Source organism: Myotis daubentonii, chromosome 17, assembly GCF_963259705.1.
Source record: "Myotis daubentonii chromosome 17, mMyoDau2.1, whole genome shotgun sequence".
Taxonomy (NCBI): domain Eukaryota; kingdom Metazoa; phylum Chordata; class Mammalia; order Chiroptera; family Vespertilionidae; genus Myotis; species Myotis daubentonii.
The window spans coordinates 39,908,870-39,927,395 of record NC_081856.1 but is presented as its reverse complement, the minus strand read 5'-3'; the positions used below and the strand labels follow the sequence as shown (position 1 = coordinate 39,927,395).

Here is an 18,526-nt window from a genome sequence, read left to right as displayed (position 1 = left end):
CTACACCTGCTTTTCTGTGGGTGCCATTTGCTTGGAAAATCATTTTCCACCCTTTCACTTTGAGTCTAACTTAGTCTTCGCAGTTTAGATGTGTCTCTTGAAGGTAGGCTATGGTTAGGTTTTGTTTTTTGATCCAATTTTCTACCCTGTGCCTCTTTATTGGTGAATTCAGTCCATATACATTCAGGGTAATTACTGATGTATGAGGATTTCCTATAGCCATTTGAACTTTTCTTTTCTAGTAGCTCTGTGCCTCCACTGGTTATTTTCCTTTGTGTTTTTGTCTGCTGTTTTTGTGTGGTGGTATTCCATACTTCCTTCCTGTTTTCTCTTCTTTTAAGCCATGTGTCTCAGTTTTGGGTTTGTGTGTGTGTGTGTGGTTACCTTTAAGTTTAAGAAAAATAAAGTTTCATATATACTAGTACAATAATCCTTTTTCATTTGAATGTATCTGATCCCCATCCTCCTTTGCAAATTCAGACCTTTATCTTCTCCCCTTTCATGCTTTTATTGTCACAAATTATCCCTGTTTATTTGTAAAGTTATTGTGGATCTTGCTCATAGTTTTGTGACCTTTTGTTTCATGTAAATAACTCCCTTGAGTATTTCCTGCAGTGGAGACCTTCTGGTGATAAATTCCCTTAACTTCTGTATGTCAGGAAAAATTTTGATTTCTCCTTCATATCTAAAGGACAACTTTGCTAGATATAGTATTCCTGGTTGGTAATTTCTCTCTTTCAGTAATTTGAATATTTGGTTCCATTCTCTTCTGGCTTGTAGCATTTCTGCTAGAAAGTCCAATAACTTAATGGACTTCCCTTTTTCCTGGCTGCCTTGAGAATTTCTTTTTGTCATTAATTTTTGACAGTTTTAATACAATTTGTCTTGGAAAAGGCCCTTTTGGATTGACGTGATTAGGTGCTCTATTTCTTGGATCCAAGAATCTAATTCTTTGCATAGGTTTGGAAAGATCTCATCAATTATTGGTTTGAATAGCCTCTCCATTCCCTTCTCCCTCTTTTCCTCTTCTGGTATGCCTATTATTTTTATATGGCTCTTTTTGATGGAATCAGATAGTTCTAGTAGAATTCTTTTTTTTTTTTTTTAAATGCTCAAATCTCTCTTCTGCCCTCTGTGTCATTTCTATCTTTGATATCACTAATTCTTTCCTCCATCTGGTTGGCTCTATTTCCTATACTCTTATTCATCTTTAATTATTTTTATTGTGTTCTATAGCTCTAGAATTTGTTTGGTCCTTTTTTAAAGTTTCAATCTCTTTGGTAAAGTACTTGTTTTGTCTGTCGATTGTTTTCTGAGATCATTAAATTGCCTGGCTGCATTCGCTTGCATCTTGTTGATTTTTTTCATAACTGTAATCTTGAATTCTCTGTCATTTATATCACATAATTCCATGTCTTTAAGTTTGTTTTCTGGGGGTTTTTCATTTTCTATCTGAGCTGCCTGACTACCTTGGTTATTCCTGGTTATTTGATGGATTCCTTCTCTGTCTAGGCATCTACGAGTGGTACCTCTCTAGCAGATTACTATGAAGAAGCCTTTCTATTATTTTCCAGTAGGTGGCACTAAATCATAAGTATTTAGCTGTCTTGCACTTCTCTGGCTTTTCAGATCTCGGTGGGGTAGTACTGCCTGGATAGATGGTTTCCCCTACTGTGCTCTGCACTGCCACCCCCCCCCCCCCCCCCCCGGTCTCAGGGAACCATCCCACAGAGGAATTAGGTGTGCAATGGACTCCAAATCTGTGGAATCCCAGTGCTGTCCTCCACAGCCAGATGCTGCTGTCATTATAATAATGCGTGTGGGTGTGGGGAACCTGGCCAACTTCCCCTTGCTGTTTTGCCTGTCAAGTTATGGTGACCTTGGACTTCTGCGGGGTCTTCACAGTGTTCAGAACTAGTCACAGAGTGCACCCTCTGCTCAGGGAAAAAAATGATTCTGTAGTACTAGTTCTCGAGTTTGCAGATAATGTGCTACACAACATGACACCAAAGACAAAGCAAGCCTCCAGGACTTTGTTTCTGAGTCAGGGATGCTGACTGCCAGACAACCACAGCAGCATGTCTGACCTGCGTCCCTGCCCAGATCACTAGGCTCACCCACAGCTCATACTGCTCACTCCTGCAGGAATGCCTACTGAATCTCTCTCCTGGCTGAAGTGAGTGCCAGCCACAACCTGATTCCTCCCCTCTCTGGGTTGAGCCTTTCTATGAATGCCCAGCTGTAGGGCTGCGTCTCTGGCTCATCTCAGCTTTTCTCCCTTCTTGCCTCCCCAGTTCGCCTCTACTTGCCCGCCTTAAGGTGTTTCAATGTGCAGGTCTTTCAGGAATATTGTGCATTGAGCAGGGAATTCTTTGTTGAGTTATAAGTGTTCAAAATGTTGAAACTTCAAGGGGAGAGACCAAAGGGATCTCTCATGCCACCATTCCTCTAATGCCTCTACTTTTATTACTTAATCAAAAGGAAAATAATAAAAATTAATAAAACATGTTACAGTATTTATAAATGTGAACATAACTAAAAAATCTAATGTTCAATATTAAAGAAACAGTTTATGAAGAGAAAGTGATAGGAAAAAGTGCCACAGATATATGTCAAGTAATAGCAATAAACCTATCAGCCAAAAATTACCATTTCTAGTAGTCAAGTATGAATGCTCATTTCATTACCTTCTAAACACATTTTTACTATGTCTTTATTGAAAATTATGAACACTTAATAGAACAGTTTGATTTTTATATATTTACTAAATTAGTATGTGGTATGTATTTGCATTTCTTTAAGTTAATTTTTGTTTCTAATTTTATTAGTCATCCAATTACTGTTCCTATAATTATCTTTTGTCCATCTACTAAGGAAGGAAATTAACATTTTATGGTAGAAAGTATTTGCATAAGTTATTTAATAGCCTCACAAAAAACCCTGAAGGTAGGTAGCAGAAAACCCAATAATCTAGCATCTTGCTATTTAGAAATCTCAAATAGGAAATCAAAATTAATTCAAAAAATTAATGAGCTGGCATCTATGGCTCATCTATCAGTACCACAAGCAGATGAGTTCTAGTTATGAATTTAAAAGAGCAAATGTGCCCTAGCCGGTTTGGCTCAGTGGATAGAGTGTCAGCCTGCGGACTAAGGGGTCCCAGGTTTGATTCTGGTCAAGGGCACATGTTCTGGTTGTGGGTTTGATCCCCAGTGGGGGGCATGCAGGAGGCAGCCAATCAATGATTCTCTCTCATCACTGATGTTTCTCTCTCTCTCCCCCTCTCCCTTTCTCTCTGAAATCAATAAAAATATACATTTTTTAAAAAAAGCAAATCTATCAGAAATTAATCAGTTTGCAAAGAAACTACTTTGAATTTAGGAATATCTGTAAATAAAACTAAAAAAAGCAATATACTGTTATGGTTAAGAGAAGAGACCAGAACCACCCTTTCTGGGTTCAAATCCTAGCTCTTCTGATTACTAATTATATAGCCTTAGCTAAGCTACTTAACTTCTCTGGTTTCTTATCTGCAAAGTGAACATATTAACAGTATCTAGGCTGCCAGGGTTGTTAAGAGTGTACACAAACATACAGTGATTAGAACACTGTCTAGCATTCAGAAACTATGTGTTTACTACTGTTACAAAAATGAGTTTATAAAACAGTCCCTCCTTGCCTCTGCTACTTCACATAGCATAACTTGCCATTCAGATACAGTTAAACCTAGTTTCTCGAACTTCTCCCATCTTGAACAATTTGATTCTTGACCAAGTTGTTCACAGAAAAAATGTTTTGGTGGTTGTTGAAAGCAACTTCGGTTTAAAGGACAACTCTTTCAAGCTGATACCTCAGCCTGACAAAAATTGTCTCTCAGACCACAAACGAAGGAGAGAATGTTTTTGTTGTTGGGGAAGTCACCAATTAGCACAATTTTAAAGCACAAAGAGGCCATGCTAGGGGACTGTCTAGGGCGGGGGGATAAAATGGATACATATGTAATACCCTTTGTAATACTTTAAGCAATAAAAAAAAAAAAAAAAAAAAAAGAGTGCTAATGCTGCTACAGGTGTGAGAGAAACAATGATCCCAGCAGCTGAAGAGGTAGCAAAACTACTGTTGACTGGTATAAAGGAAAAGCACTTAGCCCAGGCAGTAATATGGGAACAATCAAAGATGCTGCATGCTGACCTGGGAGACACCCTGGAAGGAGTGCTGAAAGTGACCCCTTTAAGGCTAGCAGGGGGTGATTAGATAAACTTCAGAAGTGTTTATTTATAGATTAAACAGTACATTAGACATGTACTGTATATAAGAAGTTAAAACAGGGAATCACTTGGGGCTCTGGAATGAATTAATTCAATTTACATGATTTCTAATGGGCAAAATGATTCAATTTTCTAACAAATTGCTTCTTGAACAGCTTTCCGTAACGAATTAAGTTCGAGAACTGAAGTTCCACTGTACTGTACTGTACTGTACTGTACTGTGAGTATTTCAAAATATTTATGTTTTAGCCCTAGCCAGGTGGTTCAGTTGGAGCATCGTCCCATATATTTTTAAAAAATGTATTCCTATACTCTAGCAATGAAAAATACAAAAATTAAAAAAAAATAATTTACAATAGCACACACAAAAAAGTAAGTTTATCAAAGGAAATACTCTGAAACTACAAAACATTGTTGAAAGAAATTAAAGAAGGTCAACATACCTGGAAAGACATCGCATGTTCATGGATCAGAAGGATCTAAATTGGTAATATAGCAATACCCCCAAATTATCAACAGACTCAATTTAATGCCTCACAAAATCCAAGCTGCCTCCCCCCATAACCCCAAATTGAGAAACTAATCCTAAAATTCACACAGAAATTCAAGGAATCCAGGATAGTAAAACAATCTTCATAAAAAATAAATTTGGAGGATTCACATCCCTGATTTCAAAACCTACTGTAAAGCTACAGTAATGAAGGCAGTGTGATAACTGGCATAAGGACAGACAGATAGGCATACAGAATAGAGCTGTCAATCAAGAAATAAGCCCTTACAGTTACAGTCCACTGATTTTCAACAAGAGTGCCAGGATAATTCAATGGGGAAAGAATAATATTTTCATCAAATTGGGATGAGGCAACTGGTTATCCACATGCAAAAAAAATAAATTTTGATCCCCTACCTCACACTTTATATAACAATTAACTCAAAATGGACCAGGCATCTAAATATAAATACTTAAAACTATAAAACTCTTAGAATAAACATAAGCATTAATCTTCATGACTTTGGATTAGGAAATGGATGTTTGGATATGACACCAAAGCACAAGGAACAAAAGAAAAAACAGGTAGATTGAACCGTCTCAAATCAAAGAAACACGTGTGCTTCAAAGGTCACCAGCAAGAAAGTGAAAAGTCAAACCACAGAATGGGAGAAAATATTTGTGAATCACATATCTGATAAGGGGTTAATATCCACAGTACACAAAGAACTCTTACAGCTCAACAACACAAAGACAAATAATCCAACAAATTAGAACTGAGCAAAGACTTTGAATAGACATTTCCAAAAACATAGACAAATGGCCAAAAACACATGAAAAGAAGAGCATTACGGAAATGAAAATCAAAACTACAATGTGATATCACTTCACATGTGCTACATGCATGAACCATGATAACACTGTGCTAGGTTAAGGAAGCCAGACACAATAGATCACATATAGTACGATTTCCATTTATATAAAATGTCCAAAATAGACAAATCCATAATGAAATAAAGTTCCTCAGTGGTTGTCAGGGACTAGGGGAAAGGGAAAAGAGATAGTGATTGTTAATAGGTACAGGGTTTCCTTTTGGGTTGAAAGAGTCTGTAATTAGATAGTGGTGATATTTGGAAAGCCCTCTGAGCATACTAAAACAAGGGAAATATATACTTAAAAAGATTGAACTTTATTGTATAAAAGTGTTAAAATTTTAAAAGCATAATAAATACACTATGACCAAGTGGTTTATCCCCCAAATAAAAGGCTAAACATTAAAAAAAATCAATGTAACTTACTATACTAACAATAAAAAGAAAAATCACATAATGACAAAGATAGATGAAGAAAAGCATTTTTCAAAATACAACATTCATTCATGATAAACTCTCAGCACATTAGGAATAGAGAGGAAGTGTATGCCTTACTCATTGACATTAACCCTAGGTCAGTGGTTCTCAACCTTCTGGCCCTTTAAATACAGTTCCTCTTGTTGTGACCCAACCATCAAATTATTTTCGTTGCTACTTCATAACTGTAATGTTGCTACTGTGATGAGTCATAATGTAAATATCTGATATGCAGGGTGGTCTTAGGCGACCCCTGTGAAAGGGTCGTTCGACCACCAAAGGGGTTGCGACCCACAGATTGAGAACCGCTGCCCTAGGTAGTGATTCCTCTCCTACAGTGCTAATAGTAGGTTTCCCCTTAACCTCCCACCCTTTGTACCACGGGGAATATTCCTATGTATAAGTAATAACGTTAGTGACAACACTAAGTCATTGTTTAGATAATACTGGGGCTATATTTTGGTTAATTCTGTGGCTACGACCTTTCCAAGCAAATAAGTTTGGTCTTAAAGTGTCATCCCCATCAGACTAGAAATACCTAATTGATAGAATACAAGAATCCTAACCTTGGACTTGAACCTTGAGTTCCAACCAATGCTCATTTAGCATCTCCATTTTAATCCCCTGTCCCCCCAACACACACACACACACACACACACACACACACACACACACACACACACACACTCCACCTCAGACCCTTCCTTCAGATTCCACTTCTCATGGGACCAATCCATCTCCACTAGTTATCTTATTGGCTCATTTTGTGCTAAGGCCCATTCATAAGGGATCTCTTTCTTATATAAGCTCATCTCTATTATCTTCCTGAGTGAAACAGAGTTTAACCACACTAGAACAAAGCTGTTAACCTTTGCTTTCCTAACATAGTACCTACACAGTTCATAAACACTCTCCTTCCCTAATCTTAACAGGCAAAATAATCACCACTGGAACACTAAAATCTTTTACACTGTTCCTGACCATTGAAATCAACAACAACAACAAAAAAGGTTACAAGGGTATCTAAAAGAATGGATTAACAGATAAAGAAAATCAGGCAGTAGGAGAGGGGAGGTTAGCTTACATGAGAGGGAGAGAAAGAAAAGGAACAGAGGGAGGAAGAAATCTAGGACTGAGTGACTGATCTTGTAAGTTATTCTCAAAGCGTGGTCAGTGGACTCCTGGGAACCCACAAAACCCTTTCAGAGTTTAACAGAATACAGAAAGTTCATTGATACAGTTTCAGATTCCATGTTGTAATTAAACTTTAAAAAAGTATTACTTGTCAAGTTCTGGGAAAGCATCAAAGAATATTCATTTATCTGAAAAGGCTACTGGAATACTTTTCCCTTTACAATTACATATCTATTTGAAGCCAGATTTTCTTCCAAAACTTTAACCAAAACATGTCACAACAGATTGACTGCAGAAGCAGGGATGAGAAATAGCTGTTTTCTGTTCAGTCAGACATTAGAGCAATTTACAAAAACATATAGCAATGCCACTCTCCTCGCTAAATTTTTTGTTTTGAAAAATTTATTATCAATGGTCATTTTACATAATTTTATTCAATGTATGTAATTTATGGCCACATGTAATGGGTTTCTTATGTCATTTTAAATGAGTAAAATATTTTCACAATTCCTCAATTTTAATTTATATTATTTAAAAACATATACATCTCCCATATAAAAAGAGCATTTCTTCGGATTCTTCAGTAATTGTTGAGTCCTGAGACCCAAAAGTTTGAGAACTACTGCTATACACTTTTCCCTTAAGCTAATATATCCTAGTTAATTCATCTATTCTATTGCTGATGGAACTATAACAAGGATGCTCTGAATATTCTTGTGGATGTCTTTTGGCATACATTATGTTCCCACTTCCAGGAGTAGAATTGCTAGATCACAGGGCCTATTTTATTCAGCTGTTGCCCAAAGTGGTTATTAACCATTTGAAATGTGGTTAGTCTAATTAAGATGGGCTATAAGTACATAAATTTCACACTGAATTTTGAAGACTTGGTATGAAAAATTATTTTCTATTGATTACATGTCAAAATGATATATTTTAGATATACTGGGTTAAATATATTAACATTAATGTCACCTGTTTCTTTTTCTTTTAATGTGGCTACTAGAAAATTTATATACATAACTTACATTTGAAGCTCATTCTTCTTTCCAAGACCCCCAGTGGATGCCTAAAACTGCGAATAGTACCTAACTCTATATACTGTTTTTTCCTATACATGCATATCTTTTCACTTAGAGCAGTGGTTCTCAATCTTCCTAATGCCGCGACCCTTTAATACAGTTCCTCATGTTGTGGTGGCCCCCAATTTCATTGTTACAAATTGAACATAATTAAAGCATAGTGATTAATCACAAAAACAATATGTAATTATATATGTGTTTTCCGATGGTCTTAGGCGACCCCTGTGAAAGGGTCGTTCGACCCCCAAAGGGGTCGAGACCCACAGGTTGAGAACCGCTGACTCAGAGGAAGAACGTTACAACTTCTCATTAGCATATTCAAATCGCCAGCACCACTACTCTTGTGCTTGGGGCCATTATTAAGTAAAATAAGGACTACCTGAATAGTCACTCTAATAACCGAGATAGCTACTAAGTGACTGATGGGCGAGTAGCATACACAGTGTAGATACGCTAGACTAGGGGATGACTCATGTCTTGGGCAGGATGGAGTGGGACAAGCACGAGATTTCATTATGCTACTTAGACTGGCGCACAGTTTAAAACTCATGAATTATTTACTTCTGGAATATTTTACTTAATATTTTCAAACCATGGCTAACCATGGGTAACTGAAGCTGCAGAAGCAAGAAAACTGTGGAAAAGGAAAGGGGGCTACTGTCTATATCTATTGGACACCACTGCTCTGGGGGGAGCGGAGAAGTAAAACAGGCCAATGCCAACACTGTATATAAGCACAGTCTCACATGTTTATGAGAAGGGCACCTAGTTTTGACGAACCAGGAAGACTTCCCAAAGGAGGTAACATCAAAGCCAAAGAACAGGCAGGACTTAGCCTAGTTGAGAAAGTGTTGGGGGAAGGAAGATAAAGCCAGGCAGAGAAAATAGTGTGTGCAGAGGCCAGGAGACAAGACAATGTGCTGAATATGGCAGGAACTCCGTGAAGGGGAGAGGAATGGTGGGGAAAAGTAATGAGAGACAAGGAAGGTAAAAACTAGGCAGATCATGAAGGGCCTAGTGAGTTATGCTTGTATTTTAAGAATAAGGAAATACTGTTGGGATTTAAGCAAGAAAATTACATCATATCTGTACTCAGAAAAGTCACTCTGGCTGCTACTCTATGTGATAGGATTGAATCAGGATAAAACTAGAGTCAAAAGTAGGTGGGGGCTGTAACAATAATGTAGACAAAAAAATAACGGACCTTTACAAGAAATAAACAGCAGTAGAGGGATGTGAACCTTGGGCAAAATCATGACTCTCAGCTTCAGCTTCCTGTAATAATACCTACCTCACAGAGTTCTGTCAACTGACGGTCATGGTCATTGGCACCAATTCAACACCAATAGGGATCCCCAATTTGGGTGCGATGACGAAGGGCACATTATTCAGCTCAGCTGTGATATAGCAGGGCTATGAGAGGGTCCTGGGGCCACGCCCCGCTCTGGGTAGACAGCTCTGCTCCGCTCATTGCTGGTCTGTTCTGCTCCGTGCTGGTCTGCTTTGCCCTGCACTGGTCTGCTCCCCTTTGCTCTGCTCCAGGGAGACACCTTCTGTTTCAGCTCCAGTTGGGAAAATACAGTCTTTGGTGTCTCTCAGAGCCAGAGGGGAGCTGACATGCAGACAGAAGTCCCTGCCCCTGGTCCCTGATTGGTCTGTCCTCATACAAATGAGGACTCCACATTCTCAACAGTTTGATTGATCTAAAAGGTACTGCCATCCTGATTGGTCGGAATGGAGCGGTTCTGACTGGTCGGTGGATGGGGGATACAGCTGTGCAGTTCCAACTGGACGGGGAAAGCCTCAGTCCTCTTGGTGGAAACGGGGTTCCAGGAACTCCTCTGTAAGGAATGGCTCAGATGGCAGAAACACACTGCAGGCAGGCAGCTTGGTGCAGGCTCCTCGCTGAATGCAGTTTGCATGAGAGGCCCCTGTGTAGCATGGCTGCTGGGCTCTGGTTTGTTGTTGTTTTAATTTGAGCCCAGTCAGCCACCAGGAACCCTTTTTAGTAGGCATATTCTTTCTCAGAACCACAGTTATTTTGAGGATTCAGCCTGGCATTTTTGTTTGTTTGTTTTGTTAATCCTCACCTGAGGATTCCCCCCCACTGATTATTTTAGAGAGTGGAAGGTGAGGGGAGAGAAACATCCATGAGAGCGAGACACATTGATTGGTTGCCTTCCACACGGAGTGGGGCCGGGGATTGAACCTGTAACCCAGGTAAGTGCCCTTGACCTGAAATTGAACCTGTGACCCTTTGGTGCTCAGAGTCAATGCTCCAACCACTGAGACACACCAGCCAGGGTAGCCAGGCATTTTTTTGTAAAGGAGTTCTGTATTCTAACTCTTGGTAAAAGGTTTTAGTGTTACTAGAACAAGCAATTATAATTTCAAGAAATTGAATTCTATTTCATAATATACCAGATACAAAGATTCATCTTTTCTCCAATTTCCTAACTTAAAACCTAAATGATGCTTTAACAATCAATGAAATTAAGTCAAATAAGAACTTACCTTTTATTTGAAAGGTAAATTCCAACTACTAAATATCTTACTATGCTACATTTAATTTCAATAGGAAAGATTACCACCACCTTCCATCATTCTAAAAACTGAAATGTGAGTTAAAGGTAGGTATCAAGTTACTCTCATTCAATGGTCAGAAACTGCGTGTAAAACAATTTCATTTCTTCACCAAACTAACAGGGCAGTGAATCATCAAATACTTTAGAAAACTGTTCTGTCAACTTCAATTATTTTAAAGTTTCAGGACTTTCTAAAGTTATATATTCTATAAATAAACTATACAATCCAAAGGGAAAAGGTCACTTTATTTTTGCAAAATTTCTGAAATTCTCCAGTCTACCAATGCATTCTTGACTCTTCTAAGACATAAAGCAACCTTTAACTGATCCCTTAGAACCAGGCATTTAACTTGGACAAAAAGTCCTTAAAATCTCTTTTGGCCCACCCTTTATTCCCTGCCTGAAGCACTCTTAAAATACAGTAGAAGTTATGTTCTGTACTTATTTCACTGACAAAAATGATAGTCCTTACAACTGAGTTCTTCATAGAAAATGTAAGCCTCTCCCTTTGTAACTTAAATCTTCACCCTTCTTGTCACATGCTGTACAACTACTCATCACAGTGCCCTTCTCGCATCCAGTGTTCTGAGGCTTCTCCTTGTTAGGTTAAATAGAAACTTAACTTCCTACGGGTCTGAGCTGTTCTACTGAAATGTGGAAACAGAAATCACCCTCGATCTCTCATGCCTCCTCTTCACTCTCTCCTGATGATCTCGTGTCATGTTACTTAGAGAAATCTCCATCTTCCCACCCCAAAATATACAGACCTAAGTACACTTTCACCAATATTAACTCTTTCCCTTTTGTGACAAGAGAGAAAGTACCCCTTTCTTCCCTACCACCTGGGCATTCCAGACTCTTCTAACTCCGCTATCACTACTTTGGTCCAAGTTCCTGTGTCTCTCACCTGGATTACAGCCAAAAGCTAACCCATCCTCTCTCTCCTCATGCCTACTTCAGCATAATCCTCCACACAGCGGTGAAAGTGACTGTTTTCAAAACGTAAGTCACATTATGCCCCCTTAAACTTCTTTAATAATTAATTACACTTAAACCCAAGCTCTTTACCATGGTTTTTCAAGAGATACCAACTTTACATGTCACTCTCCCTATGACCACTGTGCTCCAGCTACCACAATTTTATTCATTTACCTGCAACACACCAGCTGTTACACATCCACTCTTTTGTGATTCTGGGTCTTTCACGTGTTTTTCCCATGTGCAAAGCTCTCTTATTCCAATCATAACATGGTTAGCTATCCTTTAGTGCCGGGAGCCGGTCCATCCTTGCTGTTTCAAGGGACCTGGCATATATGGCATACGGTTCTTAATATGTTTGCTCACCTTCTTGGTGCTGTGTTTTAACCAAGGTCACCTCTCCGAGAAAGGTTGAATCCCCAGGTAGGGATTTTCCCCTGAAGTTAGGGAGGGAATAAAACCCCTCAACTAAGTGCCAGGCGGGTAATTAATCACTTTAACTATGAACAATCATGCTTAAGCTACATAATCTTTACTCCCTGGAATGGAGATAAGAAACGCCCTAACCTTTGGAATAGAGATTGATAGGATTGGAATCAACTGGTATAAATACAGATGCAACAAGACAACAACAGACAGAATTCAGAAGACAGAAGAACTCAGAACTTAGAACACAGAATTCAGAAGACAGAACCTACACAGAGCCTGGAGACAGAAGGACTTCGCTGGGGAGAACATGGCAAAAGATCCTGGACAGAAACTGACTACAGAAATTGGCAAGAGAACCTGACTACAACCTGGTGACTGAACCTGGCTGGAGAACCTAGCAAGAGAACATGGACACAGAACCTGGCTGGAGATCCTGACCAGAAATTCACCGGAGATTCTGAACAGAACTTGGCTGGAGATCCTGGCTAGAGATCCTGGCTAGGCTGCTGATCAACTGAACGCTGTCTCCGTGTCATTCCTTCTTCGCCAACTCCGTCCACACCTTTGGGGACGCCTGGACCCGCTGGGGTTTGACCCCGGCACTTTAGGTCCGATGTCTCCTCGACAAATAAGCCTTCCTCTAATGATCCTGAGTCTGTTATTCACGATTGCTGCCCCTTGTTTCTGTTACCGAGCTTATTACAACAGATTCACTAGACTGTAGGTGCTATGAGGGCAGAAACCATGTCCATTAGGTTGTGCCTTACTCAGTGCCAGACACAATATGTGCTCAACGAGTATTTGCTAGATGAATGAATGAGGGAAGAGACAGACAGGATTGGGTTGCAATTTTGGCCCCACTACTTCCTAGTGATTTGATCTTAGTTAAGTCACAACTTGTCTGAGCCTCAATTTTCTCTTCTTTTGAAAAAAAAAAAAAAGACCAAGCACAGTATCTGAACTTAATTTAATGTTATAAACGTAACACACACATACACACACACACCTACTGTTGGCATCCACATAAAAAGACTGATCTATGCATCTGAACAGTTTGTGTTTGTAACTTGTATTTGCAGGATCTAATCCTATACCTTAGAAAATGGAAATAAATAGTGTCCTTCTTATTACTTACCCCTCCCAAAAAGAGTCATGGAGCAGGTGGTGAGGAGAAAGAGAGGAGAAACAGGAGGAAAAGGTGACCTTAGAAACTGGAGATGATTAACTCAAGAACAACCTTCATTTACTATAAAGATTTGCAGCAAGAACAGGATTAACAATCATTCTAAAATTCTGAAATAAAACGTTTTCTAATTGTTTAAATTTATATAAATCTCATCTATATTAAATGTTTACCTCCTTTTTTATATTTACTAGAGGCCCGATGCACGAAATTCGTGCAAGAGTAGGCCTTCCTTCCCCCAGCTGCCGGCACCAGCTTCCCTCTGGCACCCGGGACCTGGGCTTCCCTCGTAGCCCTGGCTTCATCAGGAAGGTTGTCCGGAAGGACGTCCAAAAGGACATCTGGTCTAATTAGCACATTATGCTTTTATTATTATAGATTCTTTAAACTGTAATAGCATTGATAAAATGTAAGAAAAACAAAAAAAAACCCAACCACAAAAACACCTCAGATCAAAAACACACAGAGGTCTCAGTGTTCCCTTATTTTCTTGATAAGTTTTAAATATTCTAATCACAAAAGTCAGTCTTTTCTTTCCAAACATTTTTTTAAACTCATGTTCACTTTTCAGCCTGACATCATTTTTATGGTTTCTTCTGAGATTTTACTTTCTAGGTACCTTCTCAAGCATTTACCATACAGCATTCAAATCTCCTCCATACTCTTCCTGGAACACAGTTATCTCTCTGAAAGTGGTCATTTCATAGTTTCTGCCCCATCACCACCTAGAATTTTGTGGAATGTGCTGCATATTTTCATATTCTCCTAGGCCAGGGATATAACTTAGATTATAAACCCAAGGCAGAATTTATGCTGAGCAATTCAGTTTTATTCAACATATTTTATATGATCAAGCTTGACTTTTTTAGAAGTAATTGGAATCTGGTTTAGGTTTTCCTTTCTCATGTTTCAGTTATTTCTACAATCTTTCTAAAATTGGAACTTTTAGTCTATCCTTAAACTGAAAAATTATAAAATGCTACAGAATGGTCCATAAAATTCACGGGAAAAGATTTACCCATCTATACTAATAAAAGGGTAATATGCTAATTAGGGCAGACGACCTTCCAGACAAAGCCACAGAAGCTGCGAGGGCCAAGGTGTGGCTGTGAAGGGCCCAGGCTCAGGCTGGCAGTGGGAGCAGCAGCAGGGTAATGGGGGTGGTGACGTCCCCTGATCCACCAGGTCGCCTCCCGCAGAGGGAGGCCAGACTGCGGTTTAGGCCGGGGCCTGAGGCAGAGGTGGTTAGGGGCGATTAGGCCGTCAAGGGGGCAAGTTAGGGGCAATCAGGCCGGCAGGCAGGCAGAGGGGTTAGGGGCGATCAGGCAGGTGAGCAGTTAGAAGCGAGCAGTTCCAGATTGTGAGAGGGATGTCTGAGGGGTCCCAGATTGGAGAGGGTGCAGGCCGGGCTGAAGAACCCCCCCCCCTCCCCCCGCATGAATTTCGTGCACTGGGCCTCTAGTTAGATATAAAACGCAAGAGTGAAAAAACATTTTATGGTACACAACATCTAGAAGAATACTGTGTACAGCAAAGACTTTTGACTGTACTAGTAATAAGCTGAAATCCAGCTTAAAGACTTTACCACAGGCCAATCAGTATATGCCAGGAAGAGTTCTTACTGCCACCAAACACTGGCAGCAAGTAACCAGCACTAACCATCTCCAAGGCTATTGTAAAGGATACACAAGTACAACAAACTTTTTAAATTACATCTGAAGGCTTCATCTGGGGCAGTGCTTTTCAAATTACAATTATGTATTGTAATCTTTAGTGGGCCCCAAATCATTTAATCAGCCCACACCAGGAAAGGAAGAGCGAGAGAAGGAACAGTAAATAGAGTATGACTGTCAGGGTACATCACAAGTAGTAAGGGTAAGTATTATTTCATGAACTCTGTTCTGTATACTGGGGGTAATATAATACGTAAAGTTAGAATACACTGATGTGGGAGACAAACAAAAGTGGAAAAGGATAAAGCTATGAAACTGTTAACGATTACCAAATGATCGCTCTACTAAATAAAAGCTTCTATTGACTAGGAGACAGTTCTGAAAACCTCCATACCTTTATAAAAGCCAGACTTCCCTCTGTGAATTACGAGGGAGCACATTCTTCTTTTACAGCAGGCCTACAGCGGGCCTAAAACAACGCCCAGCAAAGCTCACACTTGCCCCCACGGATGTTTCAGCCCTCCACACTTCCAAATCAGAGTCACGGGATTTGAAGCAGCAGCTCCTGGGAGATAATTATTGGTCCTGGAACAAGTACTTCTAGAGAACATACCACAATTTAGAGTTTCAAATAAACTTTGGTAGTCAGAAAAGTAAATTGGAGTATAATGGCCACATTATTCCACCAAAATGGTCACATTTAATAGTCACCTAGTCCACTACAATGGCCATGTGAAGAGACTAAACACAGAAATAAACAAAGATTAAATGCACACACACACACATACATATATGAACTGTTTCAAAGATTCAAGGTACAATTTGGAGACATTTAATATTGTAGTTAACAGATAAAGAATCACTCTGAAGAGTTAGTATTGGAATTGCCTAACTACTGACCAATCATCCTGCTTTTCTTTACTGGGTCTATGTTAAGAGTTACTCTGAACCCTTGGTTGTTTTAACAGATCTTTCTATTTTTGAAGCCACTTAAAAAACACACACAACACTTTTTGATGTGTAAGGGACCGTTTCATAAATTACAGCTAATATTTACTTTAAGAGGCTCAAGATGATGGGTATTTTTCAGGATGAATCCACTACTCATTACAGCTAGTGCATATTCAAGTTAAACACACCCCACTATGGTATGCAAGCCCCCCCCCCCAATACTATTGTTATAGCTTTTTTCTCTATATAAACCCACATCTGGGGGAAGAGACAGAAGAGGACAAAAGCTACAGCTATAAAGGAGGATGTCCCCAGTTGCAGGGTAAAAGGTTCCTTTAATCTCTGCTCACACAGTTTAATATTCTGCCTGGCTCACTACCTCCTTTTTTCATTTACTTTGAAACTTGCTGTGGCTTGAGACATCAACCCTTGGCATAATCCCTTGCTAGCTTTATAAAAAGGAAGTTTCAATCTTTGCCTCCTAAGACTTCCTCACTAAACACAAATTCCAAAAACATAAATCTTTGATAAGCGCCTACCAGAAAGTCGTGTTGTGCACAAAAGAATGCACCAAGGCAAATTATGGGGTTCAGAGCCTCTTATGCCTAGAGGCATAAAGACTTTCAGTTCAAACACTAACGACATCGGTTTTAATGAGAGGAGAGCAAAAGACCCTGCTTGTTTATCCATTCGAATCAGACATCACTAAAATTCAAGTCTGATTATAGCAGAGGATAAAGCTGGACACTCCTAATCCCCTTAGATTACAGATCCCTCTCACTTTCTCCTCTCTCCTGGGCCACTACACCAAACCCAGGGCAGAACTCTACCCACCCTCAGGCCAGAAGAAGCAACATAATAGCTTATTGATCTCTGGTGCAGACCCACACCCACAAGTCATCAGGCAAGTAGAGATCACAGCCGCTCCTTGCAACTAACACTCCAAAGGCACGCACTGGGTTGTCTGGTCACACACAGGCACATCACTGGCAATGAACACATGGCATGTGGACCAAACCTCTCCCCTCACCAAACAAAAATAATAACATGTGAATCAAGTCAGGCAGCAATACATTCTGCATCACGCCAGAGAACTATTTCTTTTGGCTGTCAATTTCAGTTTAAGTGCATTAAATTCTTCCTGTGTAAATCCCCGGGTTTTCAAAGTTACCATCACACAGATCAACGCTTTCAAAGGAGTTAATACTTGCTCATGAATTACATGCGGATGGAACTCCATCACCACCACCACTGGTGGTGTTAGTGTGCGTGGCCAATGGCTTAGACTTTTTACGGTAAATTGAACCGTGGGATGGTGAACTTCCAATCATTTCCTTCTGAAGAAATCATGCCCACTCCCCAAAAGTCAAGGTTAACTGTGTTCTCTTGAAACACCGTGACCAAAATGTTGAACTAAAAAACGGTGAAGCCAGCAGTGGAACTCAAGATTCTCAAACAATGAATGTTCTTTCCAACCAATTCTTCGCTCCTGTTCGGACCCCGGCGCAATACACAGCTTAGTTCTCATCACACACCGCCTTCAGCCTTCTCTCAACCCCCAGGGAAGACAAAAACCGCCATCCATAGATCGAAATAAAGCAACAGTGACAACGTGAGCGGACCGCGATGGATCAAAGGGCAGATGAGCCCGGAGTCCGCGCAGACACGCATCCCCGCAGAGGGAGACGCGGAGGTGGGGGCTGCAAACTCTTCCCCGGCCTCCTCCCGCGTGGCTCCCGGGGAGGAGCAGGACCCCGCACGCCCGGGTGGCGGAGGGTCGGCCCGGTGCGGGGCTGGGGAGGAAGCAGGGGGCTGCGTTTCCACGGAGGGGGCGGCGGGGGCCGATGCCCCGGGGCATCGCACCGGGAAGAGAACTTCCTCACCCCGGGGAAGGGTCGGGGGCGGCCGGAGCGTCCCGGCAGCGGCGGGGCGACTTCCCCTTCCCTCTCTCAGTCATGCATCGTGTGTGTGCGGATTGTGCAAGGGGCCCTCCAGCCCAGGTCGGGGAGTCCGCCCGCCGCCTCCCCGGGCTCCATCGGGGCTCCCCGGCCGGGACACCCAGCCCCTCTCCAACACCCCGCGGGTCTGGGGTGCGGGGGCGCGCGGACCAAGGCGTCTCCGTGCGGGGCCACCCCCGCCAATGCCTCTACCCCTCGCCGGGTCTTTGTCCCGCCGGCACCCAGAGACTCTCCCCGGTTCTCCCGGGGAGCCCCTGTCCTGGAGGCCTCGGGGCCCGGGGTCGCCCCCAGCTTTGTTCGGCCAGCGGGCGCGCGGGACGCGGACACTTACCGTACACCCGGCGAGGAAGAGCAAGACCCACGCAGACCTCCACCGCGGAGACTCTTTTGTGCTCCAGCGACGGGCCATAACCACGGCAGATGGAGGGAGCGAGGAGATGGAGGAG

The 18,526-nt window shown here is 41.1% G+C and overlaps 1 protein-coding gene across 1 annotated transcript in view; it reads right to left on the bottom strand.

The window, feature by feature from the left end:
* LRP12 (LDL receptor related protein 12) overlaps nucleotides 1–18,520 on the bottom strand; it is a 51,368-nt gene extending 32,848 nt beyond the window's left edge. Inside the window, exon 1 of the mRNA XM_059671940.1 lies at nucleotides 18,417–18,520. Coding sequence (XP_059527923.1) covers nucleotides 18,417–18,489 — 73 coding nt within the window. The 5' untranslated portion in view covers nucleotides 18,490–18,520. The remainder of the gene's footprint in view (nucleotides 1–18,416) is intronic.
* Between the last annotated feature and the right edge of the window lie 6 nt (nucleotides 18,521–18,526).